This window comes from Neoarius graeffei, chromosome 22, assembly GCF_027579695.1.
Source record: "Neoarius graeffei isolate fNeoGra1 chromosome 22, fNeoGra1.pri, whole genome shotgun sequence".
Lineage (NCBI taxonomy): Eukaryota > Metazoa > Chordata > Actinopteri > Siluriformes > Ariidae > Neoarius > Neoarius graeffei.
Window position 1 is genome coordinate 6,119,826 of NC_083590.1, and position 21,571 is coordinate 6,141,396.

The following is a 21,571-nucleotide window of genomic DNA, read 5'->3' on the forward strand; positions in this document are numbered from 1 at the left end:
CATATATTTTTTTCAAAATATATGAAAAATCTTTTGAACTCTGAACCTCCTTAATATAAAGGGGATATCACAGGCTTATATATATTATATAAAAGGCAAGAGAGCGGTTCCTTTCAAAGAAAAGAAGGATAAAGGGGAAGATAGAACATATAAAAACCTGAATCAGGTTCAGTACCTGATCTCACTACACACTGTTCTAGTAGCTTTAGGATTAGATCAATACTCAGAATGTTCAGAAATTGAATAATGAATCAAAAAGAAATTTGACTAAACAAAACTTATATTTTTGATGTTTACAAGATCAAGTTATTGTAACTGTGACTTGATTTTGTAAACAAAAATAAAGTTTTGCATTGTCAAATTTCTTTTTGATTCATTACTATATGGCAGTTCTGTTAAATGTTTAGTATTGATTCCCATCACTTCAGACTATTTTGCTGTTTACAATAAATTGGAAATTCTTCCCCAAATGTCTGAACTGTGTCTCAGATAAACCCAGTTTTCCATTTTTCTCGTCTTTGGTTCACGGTGAAGGGCTTCAGCCTTTTTAATTATATACCCTCCTATTCTCCGCCTCGGACCCTTTTATTCCCCTAAACTCTGAAACCGCTGATGTCTGGCCGGCTTTCCTAAAAATACACATCTGCTTTAGGATCCATTTAAAACACACGATCTGTTCATTCTGCGTGATGAGGTGATGTTCTGTTCCATCCCTAATGACCTTATAGGAAGGAAAAATGAGAAAAACTCAAATTAAAACCGGGCAGATATTTTTTCTCCAGTTCAATCAATATGTTTGTCATGTTGTATTGAGCACTGTGCTCTCGAAATGTTACTGCACTCAAAGAATAACTGCAGTAAAATTAGGGCTAAAGTTTAGATTGTAGTCTTAAAGGGATTAAAGTTCTTGTCTTTAACAGAAACTATTTTTGTTCCCAGTGTTTTACAGAAGGCAGGAGACAGAAGAGAAAAGATCTTCATCACAGACACAGGGTAAGATCAAACCCAACACCATGACTGACACTGACGCTCTGGTATTATAAACCTCTCTGCTGTTATTATCTACAGGATTAGATTATAGAAAACATACAGTCATATCAGGTAAATCCATCGTGTTAGCATCATAAAGAACGGTTATCTGTGGAAACCAGTCAGAAAAAATGTGATGTTAAACTGTAATAATTGGAGCCTCGGTCTCACCACGTCTTCTTATTTCACCCTGTCACACAGACACGCCCCAGAATCTCCTGCTGCAAATGAATTCCAGAAAAAGTTCAGATTAAATCTGAAGGAGAAGTTTCAGTGTTTAAATGGAGTGATGATAAAGCCAGAAACGCGAGCGCTCCTGAATGAGATTTACACCGAGCTCTACATCACAGAGGGAGACAGTGGAGACGTCAATAAAGAACATGAGGTGAGACGGATCGAGGCAGCATCCAGGAGAAAAACAACAGAGGAAACACCAATCAAATGCAACGACATCTTTAAGCCCTTATCTGAAGAAGACGAACCCATCAGAACTGTAGTGACAAAGGGCGTGGCTGGTATCGGAAAAACAGTCTCTGTGCAGAAGTTCATTGTGGACTGGGCTGAAGGGAAAGCAAATCAGGACGTCCCCCTCATATTTCCACTTCCTTTCAGAGAGCTGAATCTGATGAAGGACAAAAAACGGAGTCTGCTGGAGCTCCTTCATGTCTGTTTTAAGGAAACAAAAGAAACCGAAATGTCCAGGATGGAAAAGGTTCTGTTCATTTTTGATGGATTGGATGAGTGTCGTTTCCCTCTGGATTTCCGGAACACAGTGAGAGTGTGTGATGTAACTGAATCAGCATCAGTGCGTGTGCTGCTGATAAACCTGATCAAAGGGAATCTGCTTCCCTCTGCTCTCATCTGGATCACCTCCCGACCAGCAGCAGCTGATCAAATCCCCTCTGAGTACGTCCATCGAGTCACAGAGGTACGAGGGTTCAATGACCCCCAGAAGGAGGAGTACTTCAGGAAGAGGGTCAGTGATCGGAGCCTGGCCGAGAACATCATCACACACCTGAAGTCATTAAGAAGCCTCTACATCATGTGTCACATCCCAGTCTTCTGCTGGATTTCAGCCGCTGTTCTCGAGAGAATGTTGGGTGAAGCAGAGAGTGGAGAGATCCCCAAGACTCTGACTCAAATGTACACACACTTCCTCATCATTCAGACAAACGTCATCAGAGAAAAATACTCAAAGAAGCAGGAGAGTGATGAAGAAATGCTGCTGAAACTGGGAAAACTGTCTTTTGAGCAGCTGAAGAAAGGCAACCTGATCTTCTATGAGCAAGACCTGAGAAGGTGTGGCATTGATGTGACAGAAGCAGCAGTGTACTCAGGTGTGTGTACGCAGATCTTCAGAGAGGAGCCTGGGCTTCACCAGAGTAAAGTGTACTGCTTTGTTCATCTGAGCATTCAGGAGCATCTCGCAGCTCTGTATGTGCATCTGACCTTCATGAAGGAAAAGAGAAATGTTCTTGATCAGGATAATTCCTGGACAAGAAAAATGTATAAAAAAATAAATGTTCTTGGTCAGAGTCGGTCCTTTCAGACAATTTCAGATGTACACAGGAGTGCTGTAGATCAGACCTTAAAAAGTCAGACTGGACATCTGGATCTGTTCCTCCGCTTTCTTCTGGGTCTCTCACTGGAGTCCAATCAGAAACTCTTACATGCCTTAGTAACACAGACAGGAAGTAGCTCCCAGAGCAAAAAGGAAGCAGTTCAGTACATTAAGAAGAAGATCAGTGAAGATCTTCCTGCAGAAAAATCCATCAATCTGTTCCACTGTCTGAATGAACTGGGTGATGATTCTCTCGTGGAGGAAATCCAACGCTACCTGAAATCTGGGAAACAAAGTGAACTCTCTCCTTCACAGTGGTCTGCTCTGGCGTTTGTGTTACTGACTTCAGCACAGGAGCTGGAGGAGTTTGACCTGAGGAAATATACCAGAACAGAGAAGGTAACACATGAGGTTCTTGTGAAGGTGATGCCTGTGATTGCAGCATCCAGAAAAGCAGTGTAAGTAAAGCTGAATATAACTGTTCTATTGTTAGAAAGAGAGAAACTGAAAGCACTTTGACAGAAACTCACTTTGGGACAGAGGAGGGCAAAATCCACAACTCCATTAGTTGAGTGAAAGTATAGATTCAAAGACTTTTATTGTCAAGTCACTGTGTGTCCAGGACATATAGGAGAATCGAAATGCTGTTTCTCTCTCACCTTGTAAAATCAGATAAAAATATTTATATTAAAAAAAAGAAAAAACACTATTTATTTATAAAATATAGATAATATTGGTAAAATACACTCTAAAATCAATGTACAAAATAGCAGTAGTGCAAATACAGTACAATAACCGTAATGTAGAAGGTGCTTAGAAGAGTCACATTTGACCAAGATCCTCCCAGAGATGTTCACAAGTCATTTTTTCCAAGTCAAGTCTCAAGTCTTTGTACTCGAGTCCAAGTCAAGTCTCGAGTCTTTTGTCCCAAGTCCAAGTCAAGTCTCAAATGACTGAAATTAACGTTCTCTCATTAGATGCTCTCTGAGATGATACTGCATTTCTGTATGTTTTGGATTGAAAGCATTTACTGTACTTTATCATCTATTCGGCTATTATACACAATATCAAAACTGATCAGAGCATGGTAACCTAGGAGGGCTATTTCAATGTGTAATGTGAAGAAACATGAAAGCTTTGTTTGAACTTGATAAATATATTTTGAAAAAAATACCACAGGATACATTAACAAATGTATTATGTTGTGTCGCCTTTTCATTCTTAAGGTCTAACATGGTCCTGTCTGTCCAAATGTCCACAGTCACAGCCACAGTGCCTGTCTTTTCTAGTTTTGATTCGATAGAGGCCTGTTTCTCTGATGTTAGATCACTCAGACGTCTTGTAACTGTGCATCGACTTACTGGTTTATATCTCTCCTCTGTCACTGACAAAAATTTCCTGAAGTTGGGGTGCTCAATCAAAGACGGGCAAATTGCATCCAATGACAAGGTCATTGACTATTGATTCAGTGATGATCCTCTGTCGAGGATGACCCTGGTGGTATACTCGCCCACCTCTCGTCTGAACCAAGAAAGACTCAATGCTGCTCTGTCCCTCTTCACTGGTCCCTGTCTTTGCTTTGCTGAATTCTGCAAACCTGAAGATGAACATATAAATCCATTTATAAAATATGGATGATAAAGCTAATATTGTTGCTTATAGACAAAATACTACATGTGGATGTACCTTCAAAATTAAAAACCCTGCTGCTATTTTATATTAACTGCATTGCTGCAATATTTTTTATACCATATTGCATTTTTGCAGTTAAATCCAGTCGGCTATTTTGTATACATTCAGTTTGTCCAAAATATGACATTTACTCCAGAGCAATATTAGGCTAACAGTAATAATGCAGTGGAATAGGCCAACAGTATGTTTCCAGGGCTTGAAATTCGCGGTGGTCTGGTCGCCCGAGGCAACTTAATTTGTCATTTGGCGGGTAATTCCTGTCACTAGGCAGCCCGGCTGGCTCGTTGAAAATAAAAATATATATGAAGTGAAGATTCAGACTAGGGCTCTGCGATATATCGAATATACTCGATATAGCTCCGAAAATTCTGTGTGAGATACATAAAATTATTATATCGTAACTATCGAGTATTTTATGGTCATCTGCCGACTTGCGTTTGTTTCGTGTTTGTTTAAAACCTTTTCCGGTGGTTTTCTCCCTGTCCCTCAGGCAGCATTGTGAGGGGCTGCCTAAGGGTAAAAAACCCAATAACGTCACACACTCGCCAACCAATCCCGGGTGACATCTTGGTGCTGAAAGGAACTTGCGGGAAGATTTTCTAGTTTCGGTCAGTGTTGCCAGATTGGGCGGTTTTGAATTCTACTTTGCGGGCAAAAAATGGCTTGGGCTGGTTGACAAAAATTGGGCGGGTTTGACGTTAGTTCGGCGGGTTTTTATCAGATGTTTATATAGTTTCACTCCCACTAGAAAGCAGAGATGGGAGAGAATGTAAACGCCTAAGCCGAATGATGTTCTTGAATATGCGAAGGAAATCAGGAAAAACAGCTCTCTTTGGTCAACTGAGGCAAGTCAGAGACCTAGTTTACCCAGCACCCCTTAGGGATTTTAAACAACCAAAATCAAGCATTGGCCTAAATTAATCATTAACAATAAACATTGATCTCATTAAGTATTATTTAAACAAAAATATGTCGATGTAACTGTAAGACTAATATGAATGTGTGTAATGTAGTGCAGAAACTGAACTCATAAACTAGTAAATAAGAATGACGCAATCCATTCTCCATTTTCTCTTCTCATGTTACATTCAGCCAGGCATCGTAGCCTAACTTTTTTTTTTTAATTGAAGTATATAAAACAGGTACAATCTAACAAATCCACAAAAATCAGGATAACAGATGAAGAAAATACATGGACGTAGACAAAAATAAATTAAGCAGAATAACTAGGCCTATAAAATTAATAAAACAAACAGGATAAATAAAAAGATGAATAAATAAAAGACAAATAAAAAATAAATAACCTCAGCAATGCAGATGTGAGATATGCATCGTAGCCTAACATAGCCTACAGAATATTCTGCGTGTGCGCCACCTACTGGTGCATGTAGGATTCAGAACACAGCAGATGATTGCAGAGTTATAATCTGATTCAACCACACGGAGCCGAGTACCAGACAGCAGATTCTTCACCTCCAGCACTGACGGGCTCATGCTGCCATTTGTTCGATTTACAAATAGTATACTGGACTTTAGCTGCATATTTTTACTTTACAAGATAGGCATCAAGTGCATTTTACATTTTGGGGGGTTTTAAGTGCATTTTGGCGGGTTTTGAACATATTTTGGGCTGGAAAACGTCAGCAGTGTCTGGCAACACTGGTTTCGGTTTACAGCGCTGACTCAGTTTGTGCAATCGCTGGTGCTACATAGGCTACCATGTAAGCTCAGTCAATTTCAGCGACAAATTAAAAATGGAAGCGGACGAATTGGTTCCTAAAAGAACTAGTAAGGGGTCAGTCGTCTGGCATTTTTTTGGATATCGCGAGGAGGACGTGGAACAGCAAATGCCAGTTTGTAAAGTGTGCAAAAAAAAAAACAGTATCAGAATAATCGGATCTTGAAATAAATGCACATTAGTCATGAACAATGGTAACTACTCTCTTTTGTGTTATTTTTGACAGAAGTAAAATTCATACATGAACAAATTTTGGCGAGTTGATTTTCTGTTTGGCGAGTTACTTTGGAAGGGAACTAGTCCGGCTGGCTGGTGAAAAAATATATGAATTTCGAGCCCTGGTTTGTGATAGACGTTCTGAAAGAAATACGTTTTAATATTTTTTCTGAATAAACACTTGGGGAGCTGAATGTAGTTTTACCAGATCATAACAGCCAAGGCCAGGGAGCAGACGAACAGGCTAAACCGACTGTCTGCTAGCTGCACAGAGTCGTCACTCAGGGCCCACTACATCGAGACTGTGTCTGTTCCCCGAGCTCAACAAAAAGGTAGAAATTTTCAGAGAGTTTGTTCCAGTAACCTAATCAATATAAAATTAGATCATACTGACTGTACAGCTGCTGCCAGCACCTTTGATCTAAAGGTGGGGCTATTAAATATTAGATCTCTTACATCTCAAGCGCTAATGGTTAATGAACTCATTACTGATCAGGAGTTTAATGTACTGTGTTTAACAGAAACATGGATTAAGCCAAATGAATATATAGCATTAAATGAAGCGAGTCCTCCTGGATACAGTTATATACACCAGCCTCGTCTAACTGGCAGAGGAGGAGGCGTCACGGTTATTTATAACGATTATCTAGGTGTAACACAAAAACCTGGTTATAAATTTAATACATTTGAAGTTCTTCATACACATATAATGTATGTAGCCTCGAAAAATAAGTCTACCCAGTTAATTCCATTGCTTATTATTTACAGGCCCCCGGGGCCATATTCTGAGTTTCTTTCTGAATTTGCAGATTTTATCTCAGATCTGGTTATTTCCTTAGACAAAGCTTTAGTTGTCGGAGATTTTAATATTCACTTTGATAACCCAGAAGACCCTTTAAAAACAGCGTTTGTGTCCATCTTAGACTCAGTCGGGATTAAGCAGAATGTCATAGGACCGACCCATAATGGTGGTCACACCCTTGATCTAATACTAACATTCAGATTAAACGTAGATAATATAGTCATAGATCCTTGAAAAAGCTGTGGCACAGCAGTTATGCTCATATTTACATAGGAATAACATCCATGAAATGTATCAGTCAGGATTTAGACCTCATCATAGCACAGAGACGGCACTGGTTAAAGTAGTAAACGACCTACTGTTGGCGTCTGATCAGGGTTGTGTCTCGCTACTTGTGTTGCTTGACCTTAGTGCAGCATTTGATACCATTGATCATTCCATTCTTCTGGATAGACTAGAAAATGTTGTGGGAGTTAAGGGAATGGCCCTCTCCTGGCTCAGGTCTTATCTAACTGATCGTTATCAGTATGTTGATATAAATGGTGATATTTCTAGATGTACCGAGGTAAAGTTTGGTGTTCCACAAGGTTCTGTCTTGGGTCCACTGCTTTTTTCTCTATATATGTTACCTCTGGGCGATATTATTCATAAACATTGTATTAGTTTCCACTGTTATGCTGATGACACACAATTGTATGTCTCTGCAAAACCTGATGAGAGACACCAGCTTAATAGAATTGAGGAATGTGTAAAGGACATTAGATACTGGATGCTTATTAATTTCCTTCTGCTTAACTCTGACAAGACTGAAGTACTTGTGCTAGGACCACATACAGCTAGAAGTAAGTTTTCTGATTACACAGTGACTCTGGATGGCCTTTCTGTTTCTTCACGTGCAGCAGTAAAAGACCTCGGAGTGATTATTGACCCCAGTCTTTCATTCGAAACTCACATTGATAAAATCACCCGGATAGCTTTCTTTCATCTCAGAAATATTGCAAAGATAAGAAATTTAATGTCATTGCATGATGCAGAAAAACTAGTCCATGCTTTCGTTACCTCCAGGTTGGATTACTGTAATGCTTTACTGTCTGGATGTTCCAATAAGTGCATAAACAAGCTCCAGTTAGTTCAAAATGCAGCAGCAAGAGTCCTTACTAGAACTAGAAAATATGACCACATCACGCCTATCTTATCCACACTGCATTGGCTCCCAATCAAATTTCGTATTGATTATAAAATACTACTATTGACCTTTAAAGCACTAAATGGTCTCGCACCACAGTACCTGAGTGAACCTCTGCTCCTCTATGACCCGCCACGCCTACTTAGATCAAAAGGTGCAGGATATCTGCTGGTACCTCGTATAGCGAAGGCTACATCAGGGGGCAGAGCCTTTTCTTACAAAGCCCCACAGTTATGGAACAGCCTTCCAAGTAATGTTCGGGAATCAGACACAGTCTCAGCATTTAAGTCTAGGCTGAAAACATATCTGTTTAGTCAAGCCTTTTGTTAATGGTGTTTATGAGGTAAAGGAGTAGATCTGGAGGGTCCTCAGACAGAGTGTTTTGGTAAACTGGGATGTATGGATGCTGTCAGTCCCCACTCGCTTGCTCACTCGAGTTTGTTGACAGTGTAGTGGCTGCTGCTTTATGTCCCGGGGCTCCCTCATGCCTGTGTTACCTTCTGGCTCTCTCCTTTTAGTTATGCTGTCATAGTTAGTTGCCGGAGTCCCTGCTTGTACTCGGTGTAATATGTATACTGCTCCTACTTATTCAGGTGACATTGGGCATACCTAACAACCTGTGTTTTCTTTCCCTCCCCCCCCACCCCAAATCTGTCCCTCTGAGTTACATGGAGTCAACAGGAAATCTTTTGGTGGAGAGGGTGGAGACCTCGACTGGCTATCGTAGCCTGCAGGGAATCGGCCGTCAGACATTCTGTCGCATGTCCCAGACCCGGTGAAATGTAACTGAATTGTCTTGGCCAGCCCTAAGGGTCCCATCTGCATCTCATCATTGCTGAGGAGTGTGCTCCCATCACCCAATCAAGCATCCAGCCAGAGCAGGTCATGATATTTTTTACCATATTAACATGCCATTGTTGTGTGTTATGCCTGATGTAAAGACTCTCGTCTCTGTGAGCCTACCACACAGATTTAATACTTGTCATTTTTAGGGCATACCTAACAACCTGTGTTTTCTTTCTCTCTCCCCCCCCCCCCAATCTGTCCCTCTGAGTTACATGTTGATCCTGAGATTGAGATGCTGGCCTCTTCTGCCCCTCGGACCTGCTTGATCCATCCTGGTGCCTTGTGTCTGGTCGGAGTTTTATCGCACCGCTCCTGTGAAGGACGGCCCCATGAGGACAGTTGAGGGTTATACCTGTTAAAACTGTTAATATTATAGTCAGGCTGTCTGTTGTTGCCCAAATGAGGATGGGTTCCCTTTTGAGTCTGGTTCCTCTCGAGGTTTCTTCCTCATGTCGTCTGAGAGAGTTTTTCCTTGCCACCGTCGCCACAGGCTTGCTCATTGGGGATAGATTAGGGATAAAATTAGCTCATGTTTTAAGTCGTTCAAATTCTGTAAAGCTGCTTTGCGACAATGTTTATTGTTAAAAGCGCTATACAAATAAACTTGATTTTGATTTGATTTGATAACAGTAGCCTATTCTGAAACCGCAATTAATGCATAAGATTAACGTTAGGCTACATCCATGAACTACATCCATATAGCCTACTCTGCCACTATCTGATAACAGGTAGCAGAGTATAATAGTAGGCTCAAACGTGGTGAGATGTTAATCAAATAAAACCCTAACGTCGGGTGGGTAACAATAAATCTATAATCTGCATGTAATCTGTGGTTCGATTAGTTTTCTAGCAGTAACGTTATCTGTCCATACACGCTAAATTTTCGTTTCACCTAACCAAGTATCTGACCTATCCTTGTGCGTTCTGAGGTGCCTGATAAAGTTGGATGTAGTTGAGCTGGCATCATTTATCCTGATGCCACACACTTTGCAAGTGGCCGTCTGAGGGTCTTTTATGCCACTCGAGTGATTTTGGCGTGCTCTGATTTTGTTGTCAATTTCAACAAATCCTAGCAGTATTTTCAAAGTCATATGACTTTTTTTTTTTTTTTTAATCCCCCACTGGCCGAAAGGCCCAAAGAGGCATTATGTCGTGGTGATGTCCATCCTTCTGTCCTCCTGGGAAGCTTCTGAAATCAACTCCCCCCACAATTTGTGGAAGGATTTCATGAAACTTGACAAGAGGTGTTGTTATATGTCAGTAATACGCATGTTGTAATTTTGTTAAATTCAGTCATGTTTTACCAGAGTTACAGCCCTTGATTACCAAAATTATACTTTTCACAATTTTATGAGAATGTGTTTTTCTTCGGCCATCAACTCCTCTCACAATTTGTGGAGGAATTTCAGGAAATTTGGCAAAAGGTCTTATGTGTCGGTAGTACGCATATTATTTTGCTAAATTTGGTCGTATTTTACCAGAGTTGTGGCTCTTGATTAACAACCTTGTACTTTGACAATTTCATGAAGGTGTGTTTTCCTTCTGACACCAACTCCTCTCACAATATTTGGAGGAATTTCACCAAATTTGACAAAAGGCTTTGTTATATGACAGTTATATGCATACTGAAATTTTGTTTAATTTGGGCAAATTTTACCCTTGATTATTAACAGACTTGTACTTCGGCAATTTAATCAAGGTGTGCTTGCTTTCTGAAATCAACTTCCCTCACAATTATTATCTCCCGCTGGCCGAAAGGCCTGAAGGGGGATTATGTCGTGGTGATGTCCTTCCGTCCGTCCATCCGTCTGTCCCAGGAAGGGTACTGACCTTCTGAAATCAACTCCTCTCACAATTTCTGGAGGAATTTTACAAAACTTGGCAGGATTCTTTGTTCTATGTTGGTAAGATGCATATTGCAATTTTGTTCAATTCAGTCGCATTTTACCAGAGTTATGGCCGAGCTGCCAGCGGGGGATATTGTGCTCTCGGAGCACTCTTGTATGTTTTCAGCACAATCTCAGCTACAATAATATCTCTGTAGTCTGTATGTCATGATTGTGCTTTTAAAAATATAACAGATAAATGATGTTGTAAAAAGCAGTTTTAGAACTGTGTTGGAATGTGTGTAAAAACATGACCGTACCCATTGTGTTGAACCGTTTTGGTCACTTGAGGTGATTCTGTTCAGTGTGAGGAATGGATCAAACACACAAACTTAAATCTGCTCCATTGATTTGGACAATTAACTGGCCATCAAAAAATGTCTGCCCTGTTGCTTTGGGATAAAGGGTTGGCAGTGGGAGGGGTATTCAATGAGAAGGGTAAAAATTCCATTCCATTCAATGAGAAGAGTGAAACCCCTCCCACTGCCAACTCTTAATCCCATCAGGTCAAGTCCCAGTGGGTAAGGTCATGTTTTTTCACACATTCCAACACAGTTCTAAAACTGATTTTTACAACATCTTCATTTATCTGGTGTTTGACTTTATTTTGGTGTTTGACTCGATTCAGTGTGTCTTGAAATTAACTATTTTACTCAGTTCAGAACCACAGTCAACTCTGTTACACAATTACTCTGTAATTTTACTTCAAATTTTACTCTCTAAACTCAAAATACAGTAAAATTAACTATTTTTGAGGAAAATACTTTTAACTCTGGAAAAAAACTGCTCAGTCATGTCAGGCCTTTCAATTATATAATTTGGGCTACACCCTGTATTTCTGAATTTGGGCCTTTTCTGTCGTGATGCAGGGTAATTTGGGTTTTTCTACATGCGCAGAGTGCTGTTTTCCCAGGGCTCTGTGTTTAAACTTGCTGCTGATTTTTTAGCTACAAAGTTATGAATAAATAAAGAAATCTACGAATTATTTTTACCTTTATTGCAAAATGTCTACAGCATTAATCCCTCTTGATGTACATGACAAAAATAATTAGAATACAATTAGTTAGGATTTAAAAGAGGTGTTGGGGCCTGAGGAGAGCCTGGAGGAAAGCAGCCTGGGAATGAAAATGCAAGTTCTGCACTGTTGCCATCAGAGAGACAAACCTGTAGCAGACCTGCGACACAAAAGGTTTTTCAGTCACATCACAAGAATTGGCAGCGCAATTCACAGTCTGTAGTCAGGTTAAAGATCTTCGTTTAAGTGAAAGGCCAGTGTCTAAAGCCCTATTCGCACGGGATAAGTATTACCTGTGGACCTCTGGTAATTCGGAATAATTACAGAGAATGTCTGAGTTCTTAGTCCCGTGCGAATGCGCCATGTCCGTAATTTGCCAAGTAATAATTCCGCCGCGAATTACCTACTGTGTTTCGGCAAAACACAGACGTCCAGTGGTAATACAAGTCCCATGTGAATGTGCATGTCTGTGTTTGTAATTATTAAACACGCGTCTCTTGTACTTTTCTGGAGTGAATAATGGAGGATACGGGCGAAATTTTGATCAACAGCATTTCAGGGGCAAGTGGTAGTAGGCCTACTTCTTCTTCTTCTTTTTAATGGCAGATTGTCAGAATCTGTGTATACGGTAGTAGGCCTATCCCGTATTTGAACCAGATAAGCAGAAACAGGACGAAACAGGGTGTTGTGAACTTACGACACATCCGGTCACAATGTCTGTAAATTCAGTGAAATACAGACTTTTGCTTATCCCGTCCGAATGCGCCACACAATAACACAGAGGTGCGGGGGTAATTGCGAATTACCAGAGGTCCATAGGTAATACTTATCCCGTGCGAATAGGGCTTTAGACCAAATATCAACAAGAGGACCAAGCGCCAAGTCACTGATTCCACCCACACTTACACAACTGTGTGGATTTAAGATGCAAGCTGTATCTTTACGCACAGTTGTGTCCTGAATAGCTCTCTCTTATTCAGTCTTTTACCTGATTTAAATCATATGACACTAGGTATCAGAGAGATATTGCAGTTGAGGTCAGATAATGTGGGATATCGGGCTATTTTTAGGTTTTTAAATGATACAGGAATTATTATTAGAATTTAGCACAATAGGGTCGTAAACATTCTGGTTCACACTTCAGTCCAGAAGGTGGCGGTAATGCACCTAAAAGCTGTTTGCCAACCACCATAAAGCAAGATAAAAGAAGAAGAAAGAAGATTTCCCGAATGTGGAAATCCCGCTCTGGTCATTGGTACACGAGTCGCTCCTCCACGAAATCATGGCGTGCCAACCGCTGTTGATGGAGAATTCGTGCTCTGCGTGAGGCTTACGGCGAGTTCGACGAACCCGGAACAACATGGGAATGGTGCGGATTTTGCGTTAATTACGAGAAATACATGCTAATTCTTGCTAATTTCTGTGTTTTTAAAGAAGAAAATCAAGACATTGGGATTTAGGCAAGTTTATTTAATTAACATTTTGTTTTTTGTTTTTTTACTTTTGGTAGCATATTTTGGGCACTTGACCTTAAGTTAGGCCCCTACGACATTCTCCGTCGCAGGTTTCATGTAATTGAAAGGCCTGCATGTTTTCTGTGTTTGCACTACAGCGCACACATATCAATTGATCTGCTCATCAGAAATAGAAGAAATATTTACACTTACTTGAGCTGATCTTCGGCTGGATCAAGTTAAAGAAAAAAAAGGCACCGCTCATCATCGGTGTTGCAGTTCTCAAGATTGAATTGAATCGCTGTCCTGAATCATGAATTGATTTGCTGTTCTGAAATTGATTTGCTGTCCTGAATCATCCGAAGCGTATAAAATCTGCGTGCCATCTCGCAACAAGTTTTACCTCCAGATAGCCTGAACTCTGTCTGACAGATTTTATCCTGTTTGCGGTGGACGTTCCCACTGCAAAAGAGAAACCAATTGAAACGGAAAGAGTGAAAGTGATTATCATGCTGTTACCATGGGAACAGTCTTCTACTGTATGTGTAAGCGGGCGCTCAGTGCTCCAACTCCGGTGTGACTGAGGAAGAGACAAGTTTTATATTTCATCTAATTTAGGGAATTTAAAAACTATAATATTATTTGTCAGTGGGCACAGAGGAAAGTGTAAAGTTTCTCTCAATATGTTTATCATGCTCATATGATAAACTTGTGAACATATTTCTCTAAATCCATGACCTCCTCATTCTAAACCTGCCGAGCTTCGCCGGAGAAGCTCTCGACCCCAGAGGATTAAAAATACTTCAGTGTTCAGAAGTACTTTTTAATTATTTTTTTTTATTGTTGTCTTTTTAATGTCAGGACATTGCTGTAAATGCACTGCGGCAACAATACAGACTCTAACGACTCGGAAACAACCTACTGAATACAGTGACTTGCTTGTAGAACCTGTAGAATAAAAAGCTTGTAGAATTTGCTCCAGCGCCTGTAGAAATGCTGATAAAAACACAGTTGAATCGACAAAAGGACAGCTGCTTTCTCAGGTTGGACGGGAAGTTTTTGTAGGCAGTGATGACATTTGTGCGCGGTAAACAGAGCAAAGATTAAAATAATGCAAATCTTTCTTCATTTCAAAAATCTCAGGCATGGACTTCAGATATGGCTCTGGGTGCTCTGGTGAGGAACCATCATTTTTATCTGCTGTAGTCCTCGTTACCATCTTTACCACCACCAAGTTCAAATGAACTGTTTAAGAAATGCAGCAAGCGCTTTGAAGTTGAGTGTAGGAGGAGTTTACTGTGATTGGTTTTCTCCTGTCGCCAACACAGCGCAGGGCATTTTAGAAAAGAAACAAAAATTCATCTGCTGACTCAAAAGCGATGCTTCAAAGTAACGAGTAACGGGAAGCTTCCTGGAGTCACCAGGACAATATTTATCTTTCAGATGTAGACGAGTGAAAGTCAAAAGTTTCCAAAACATTAATACTCGAAGTAAAAGATGGATATGAAAAAATGTCCTTCAGTCCAGTCTTTAAGTAAATGTCCTTCAGTCCAGTCTTTAAGTAAATGTCCTTCGTTACTGTCCAGCTCTGTTTTGGGATGTTTTGAGTTTCAGGTGAGACAGAGTGTGTTCATACACACAGATCAGGAGATAAATGAGGGGAAAACAGTTGCATGTAGAATTGAATAAAACTGAAGTTCAGCTATTAAATAAGTGGAAACCAGTTGATGTCATTTAAGGAGAAAAACGTTTACGTCTCACATTCTGCCATTTTGTTCCAAGAAGTATTGAAGCTGTGAGCTGAAGATGGAGGTGACGGCCAGCTAACGAGACTCACAAACACCACATTTCCAGAAATGAAGCAAATAATCAAACTGAACTTTATACTGATAGTTTATTTACAATATTTACAAACTAGAAACACCATTTTATTTATTTTTATGACACCATGATTTACATTTATTACATGCTAATTATTCTTTTGTTGTTGTTCTCATGGCCGGAGATCTTTTATAAATTGCAACTTTGTTGTTGACCTTCTCACAGCTTTTATTCTTTTTCATGCTGAAGCTCTTTGATGGATTTATTTGTCTCTGAAACAAAAACCTCTGTCTCAAATTTCAGTGTCCTTTTCTGGGAGAGGTCTTTACCCCCCACACACAGGGAAAGTCAGACAGGGAGAGACAACACACAGAGTGTAAGGGGAAGAACATGTCCAGTCTGCAAATCACTGGCACCAGGAACAAATAAGGAGCACCTGGCAACACACACACACACACACGTGCACTGTTCGCCAACGAGCTCATCATGAGTATCTCCATAAAACCCCTTCAGCACTGGGCTGTGATCATTTCAGTCGCTCAGTAATTAGAGAACAAATCAGATGTCTGAGCTGTTCCAGTAAATATGACTCTGCCTGCTTCATCTAAACCTGACTTTTGAAACTCTTTTCCTTTCTCCTCTTATAAATATTTTAGATCAGACTCTTATTTCTCGAGTTGGTGATCAGATGTGATGTTGTGTGTTTATCCCATGTGTCAGTGACGACGTGTGCAGCAGAAAACTCAAATCCGAACAGCTCGAACTGTGAATTACTGTTACAGCGTTTAAAGTCAAACAAAATCCAAAAATAAATGCTGTTTGTTGATCATGGAAACTGCCCTGATGTGCCCCTCCCCCTGCAGGTTTCAGTTAAAAATACTTTCGAACAAAAATTTATCCATTTTAAAAGTTATGATATTGCTAAAAATAGGCTTCCCTGGATGCAGCACTGAAACCGGATATCTGCCTGTGACGCCACCGAAACACTCGAACGCTGTTTCACTTCAGTACACAGAAGCAACAAATAAAGGCTTCCAATTCTAAAAAAAAAATCCCCAGATGCCAATGCTCTCTCTCTCTCTCTCTCTCTCTCTCTCTCTCTCTCTCTCTAAGTGATCGTTTCTCCCCAGAATCACTTTCACATAAAAGAAATTAATTAAAATAAAATTTTTTCGCGGTGCGGTTTCCATCAAATCCTGCGCTCTGATTGGCTGGCGAGCGGGTCTGTATCCTACGATACGGACCCCAGTTACGGACCACGGTTACAGACCTCTGGCGACTCGCTCATTCACAACAACAACAAACATAGTAGCAATGTTTGTCAACATTTATTTTCGCATTTCTCAGGAGAATAGCATTAATTTTACAGCATGGATAGCGATAACGACAGTCTTCACAGCGAAAGCGAGTTTTACTCCCCTGAGGAAGAAGAAATAAAAGAAAACATTTCAGGAGAAAGTTAAAAACCTGTAACTGTTGCTAACACCGAGCAAAAACATGGCTGAATCCTGAATGACTCAGTTTTGTATAAATAGGGCACTACATATCTTTCAATAATGTTCATTATGTCATATATATTAAATATAGTTAGTTTTTTCTTTTTTATCAGACATCTAATTTTTAGGTTTGTTTACCTGACATGTTTCGACGTACGACTGTCGTCTTCCTCAGAGTGTGACACTCTGAGGAAGACGACAGTCGTACGTCGAAACATGTCAGGTAAACAAACCTAAAAATTAGATGTCTGATAAAAAAGAAAAAACTAACTATAGGGGACTACATAGGCAGCAAAGTGTAGTTTTTTCCTGCCATGGAAGTGCACTTGTATACCGAGGAGGAAGCCATTTGCATTACAGCCCTGAATGAGGATTCAAAATGGCGGCTTGCCTCGGCTCAGTTTTCCCCTTTTGGGCGCTCTCGTTTTCTGTTAGAATTTGGTAAAGAAAAAAATAAATATATTATTTGCCAGCTTAAGGTCGGTCCGTATGCTGAAATACCGTGACCTCGGCCTTGAATACTGACCTCGACCCAGAGGGCCTCGCTCACTACTTTCAAGACCTCGGTCACGGTATTTCACCATACGGACCTCCCAGCTGGTAAATAATATATATGTATTTACAGTTAAATATGTGAGCGTGACAAATAGTCAAGCAGAGAAATTCTACAAAACCCGACTCTTCAACCTTTATTTACTTTGTGCTGAAACATTTGCACCTCTAATAAACTGAATGTTAATAATTGTCAGTAACAGTGGTAACGTTTCAGTCGTCATTATTAATATCTTGTGATTGGACAAGAGACGGGAGACAGTCCAACATGAGACACGTCATCTTCACAACCGCAATTAAACCAAGATGGAAATCTGTTGATGAAGTGTGTGTCATTGTGTCTCTGCAGGTTGTGGCGGTGTGGTGTCTCAGATGAAGGCTGTGCTGCTCTGAGTTCAGCTCTGAGATCAAACCCCTCACACCTGAGACACCTGAATCTGTCCGATAATAAACTCGGAGACTCAGGAGTGAAGCGTCTCTGTGCTGGACTGGAGAATCCTCACTGTAAACTGGAGAGACTGTGGTAAGATCATCTCTCTGAGAGTCACATGACCTGCTCCTCAGTAAGACCCATTCTCTAATAGTGAGACTGAAGCAGAGCTTTTAGCTTCATCATCAGTGTCCTGAGGAGGAAGATTGTTTCTGTTCACTGCACACTGATGATTTGTCACAGAGTCTTTGGGTCAGATGGACGTATGTGAGAAGCTGCAGCACAAAACGGGACTTGATCCGACTGCAGTGTGCCTGGAATGTAATTTTTAGAAATTGAATGAATGGAAATGAATAATCACCAGATTTTCTAAAAATGTTCCCAGCTGTCCATCTCAGATTTGCTTCGTACTTTTTGAATAATGTCACTGTTCCCATTAATAGTGTGTAAAATTTCAGGCTCGTATCTGCATTAGTTTCTGAGATGGAGAGGATAAAAGGTCCAAACTCATTATTTTTTAACTGTTTTTTATTTCAACCGTAAAAAGCCGTATTTTGACCTGCAAGCTTTAGGTTTGACACGAGATTCGTAAATTAATTCAGGAGATAATGTGGTCCTAAAAAAGTCTTGATGCAGTGCAGGGACCAGTTGGGGGCGGGGCATATCCCAACCCAGGACCCCCCTAAATCCAGCCCTGACGTGGATATAAATAATTATTGGGTTTTTTATTGTCCTCCACAGTATATTGTTGATGGAAATAAACAATGAAGATGAGCTCAAAGTGCAGACCTTCAGCTTTATTTTGAGAAACCTGCGTCTAAATTGGACGACTGGTGTTGAAATTACAGCACTTTTTATTTGTGGTCCCCATTTTTTGAGGAATGAAAAAGTAATTAGACAAACGAACATAATCATAAATTACACTGACATTTTTCTGCCTCCGCCACTGAGAGGTGAAACCGTTATGGTTTGGGTTTCTGCCCATTTGTGTGAGATTCTTGTTCTCGCGCTGTCTCGAGAACGAGTGGCTGAATGTTTGTAGGATTTATATGGAATGATCTTTGCAGGGATGAGAATTTTCCGCCGATCGGCGGATTTCCGACTTTTTCAGACCAAAATGATCGTTTTTGAGATCGATGTAAATCCGTTGAGAAATTTTCGGGGGGGTGGTGTATGGTTAACGATCTGTGGTCACCTTATAACGCAGACATCCCAAGACTTCCGGGAGTCTCCTGCATATTGATAGAAGCGAGCAAGAGTGCGCGTGCACAACATTAAGGTCTGCATCACACATCTTAGAATGTGCGTTCGCAAGGGAGACTGTGTGCAGTGTTGCCAGATATTGCTGACGTTTTCCATCCCAAAATATGTTCAAAACCCGCCAAAATGCACTTAAAACCGCCCAATGTGGCAACACCGCCTGTGTGCTTGTTCATGTAGCGCATGCCAGACAAAGAGCATCCTGATTGGGTTACTCAGCAAAATAAGCCAATCAGCTTTCAGTGTGGGCGGGCTTTTATCTCTTTTCTCGAGGACCGGAGTTTTCAGCTGAGTCAGTGCAGTGGGGGCAAAGGATCCCTGGAGGAGTAGTACCTTTCTGGTCGGCCTATACCACCTAGGCGTCCCTGACTGGCCTCCCCACATCCAGCGGCATGTGACGCGCAACATATGGCCAAATCGTTATCAGCAAGTGGCCACAACATCTAGCCTAGCACATGCCGAAGACCGCATGCTGTGGCTATTAGCGCCGCCCCTAGTCTTGCAGAACACAGCGGATCTAGGGGAGTAAACCCCGAAAATAAATCAGGACCAGTCCCCGCTTGGGTTAGCCCACTGGTCCTTAAGATAGCCTCTTAGGGCTAATTTAGGTGATTTGTGTTTCGTATGATTCCACTCCTAAATGTACCCTATGAGGATCGCAAGTACAGAAGAGGGCAGCCTGCTTGCCCACTGCACAGGGCCAGCAACCCTTTGCAGTGGAACCACTTACCCGCTACGGACCCATATAAGCAAAACTATCATCAACAACACCTGCGTCGCAAATCTGGACAGCATAACAGCAAGCATGACGGACCACGGGTGAAGCCATGAGGACCCCGCAGCCCTGATCAGCCCAGTTTTGCTTGCAAGCATTCCTCCCAAGTTAAATTAGCTTGCTGGAACGTTCGGACTATGTCCGACGAAAGTACAATCAGATGCCAAACCCCTGAGCGCCGCTCAGCCTTAGTGTCTCTGGAGCTTGACCATCTTAACATCGACATTGCTTGTCTAAGCGAATGCCGAATCCCAGGCGAAGGCGAATTTGTTGAAGGAAACTACACCTTTCTTCATTCAGGACGACCTCCAGGACAAACCAAACTCGAAGGGGTGGCTATCGCGGTCAAAAATACCATCCGCCCCCTTGTGATCAACTGGAAGGGATTCAGCTCGAGAGTGATGAGCATGAGAATTAAGCTTGACAAGTTTACAGCAACAGTTGTAAGTGTCTATGCCCCAACCTTCATGAGACCTCCTGAGGAGAAAGCCCTCTTCTACGACCAACTGTCGAAAGTCCTAACTGCAATCCCTCGACTCGACAGAGTGTTCTTGCTCGGAGATTTTAATGCCAGAGTAGGAAGGGACCAAGAAGCCTGGCCAGATGTAATTGGTGCCCATGGCCTCGGTGATATAAATGAGCAGGGAACTCTACTTCTTGAACTCTGCACACGCTTTGGTCTATGCATTACTAACACATGCTTTTCCCACGCCGACATCCACAAGGGAACTTGGCAACATCCGAGGTCCAAACGATGGCACCTCATTGATTACATCATTGTCAGGCTGCACTATAAGAGCGATGTCTTAGATTCAAGAGTCCGCTGTAGCGCTGACTGCTGGACGGACCATAAAATGGTATGTGCCCGCTTAAAACTACGCTTTCATCTATCAACTCAGAAGCGGAAGGCCACCACGCCAAAGCGGCTAAATGTCAGGAAACTGAGCGATCCATCTATATTAGACCAGCTACAAGAGTCCATCTGTGAAAACCTGTCTAGCATCACCTCTGAGAATTTTTCTCTCGAGCAACGGTGGAAATATCTCCGCGACACTCTCTATAACAGTGCCAAGGATACCATTGGCTTCCAAAAGTGCAATCACCGTGACTGGTTTGACGAGAACAACCCCACCATCAGAAACCTGCTGAATCAAAAACAAGTGGCCTTCCAAGCTGTCCTCAGTAATGATACACGCGAGAACCGAGCCCGCTACAGCCAAGCGAGAAGCACCTGTCAGAGAGAGCTCCGCCGCCTTCAAAACCAGTGGTGGCTGGACCGTGCTAAAGAAATTGAACAACATGCTGAAAGACACGACTCTAGAGCCTTCTTCCAGTCTGTTAAGTTCGCCTACCAACGACGCCAAAGCGGTATCAGTCCTATAAACGATTCTCAGGGCAACCGGCTTACGGAAAAGGAAGATATACTAGCTCGCTGGAAAGAACACTTCAGTGTTTTATTGAACCAGTCAGGAACAGCCAATGCCTCCGTCCTTGATGCAATCCCCCAGGAAGAAATTCTTGATGAACTGGCAGCTCCATCAACCGTTGAAGAGCTTAAGTCAGCCCTTGACCGCCTGGCTAACAACAAAGCTCCGGGCTCGGATTGCATTCCATCAGAGGTCTTGAAAGCAGGCGGAAAACCCCTCCTCTCAGAACTCTGGACCCTCTTCCTTGCCATCTGGAAAGAGGAGAAGGTACCCCAAGACCTGAAAAACGGTATCATAGTTACGATCTTCAAGAAGCACTGTCACTTCGACTGCGGCAACTACCGCGGCATTATGCTGTTATCTGTCACTGGCAAGTTATTCGCCC

General features: G+C 41.5%; 1 protein-coding gene across 4 annotated transcripts in view; it reads left to right on the forward strand.

Annotated features, from left to right (window-relative positions):
- The window catches only part of LOC132870553 (NACHT, LRR and PYD domains-containing protein 12-like), a 502,785-nt gene that overhangs the window by 446,754 nt on the left and 34,460 nt on the right, over positions 1-21,571 (forward strand). For 3 of the 4 annotated variants that reach the window (XM_060904227.1, XM_060904229.1, XM_060904228.1), the window contains 3 exons: positions 940-993; positions 1,231-3,048; positions 17,644-17,817. In XM_060904227.1, the coding sequence (XP_060760210.1) occupies positions 940-993; positions 1,231-3,048; positions 17,644-17,817 (2,046 nt within the window). The remainder of the gene's footprint in view (positions 1-939; positions 994-1,230; positions 3,049-17,643; positions 17,818-21,571) is intronic. The other variant, XM_060904226.1, reaches the window with a different exon arrangement.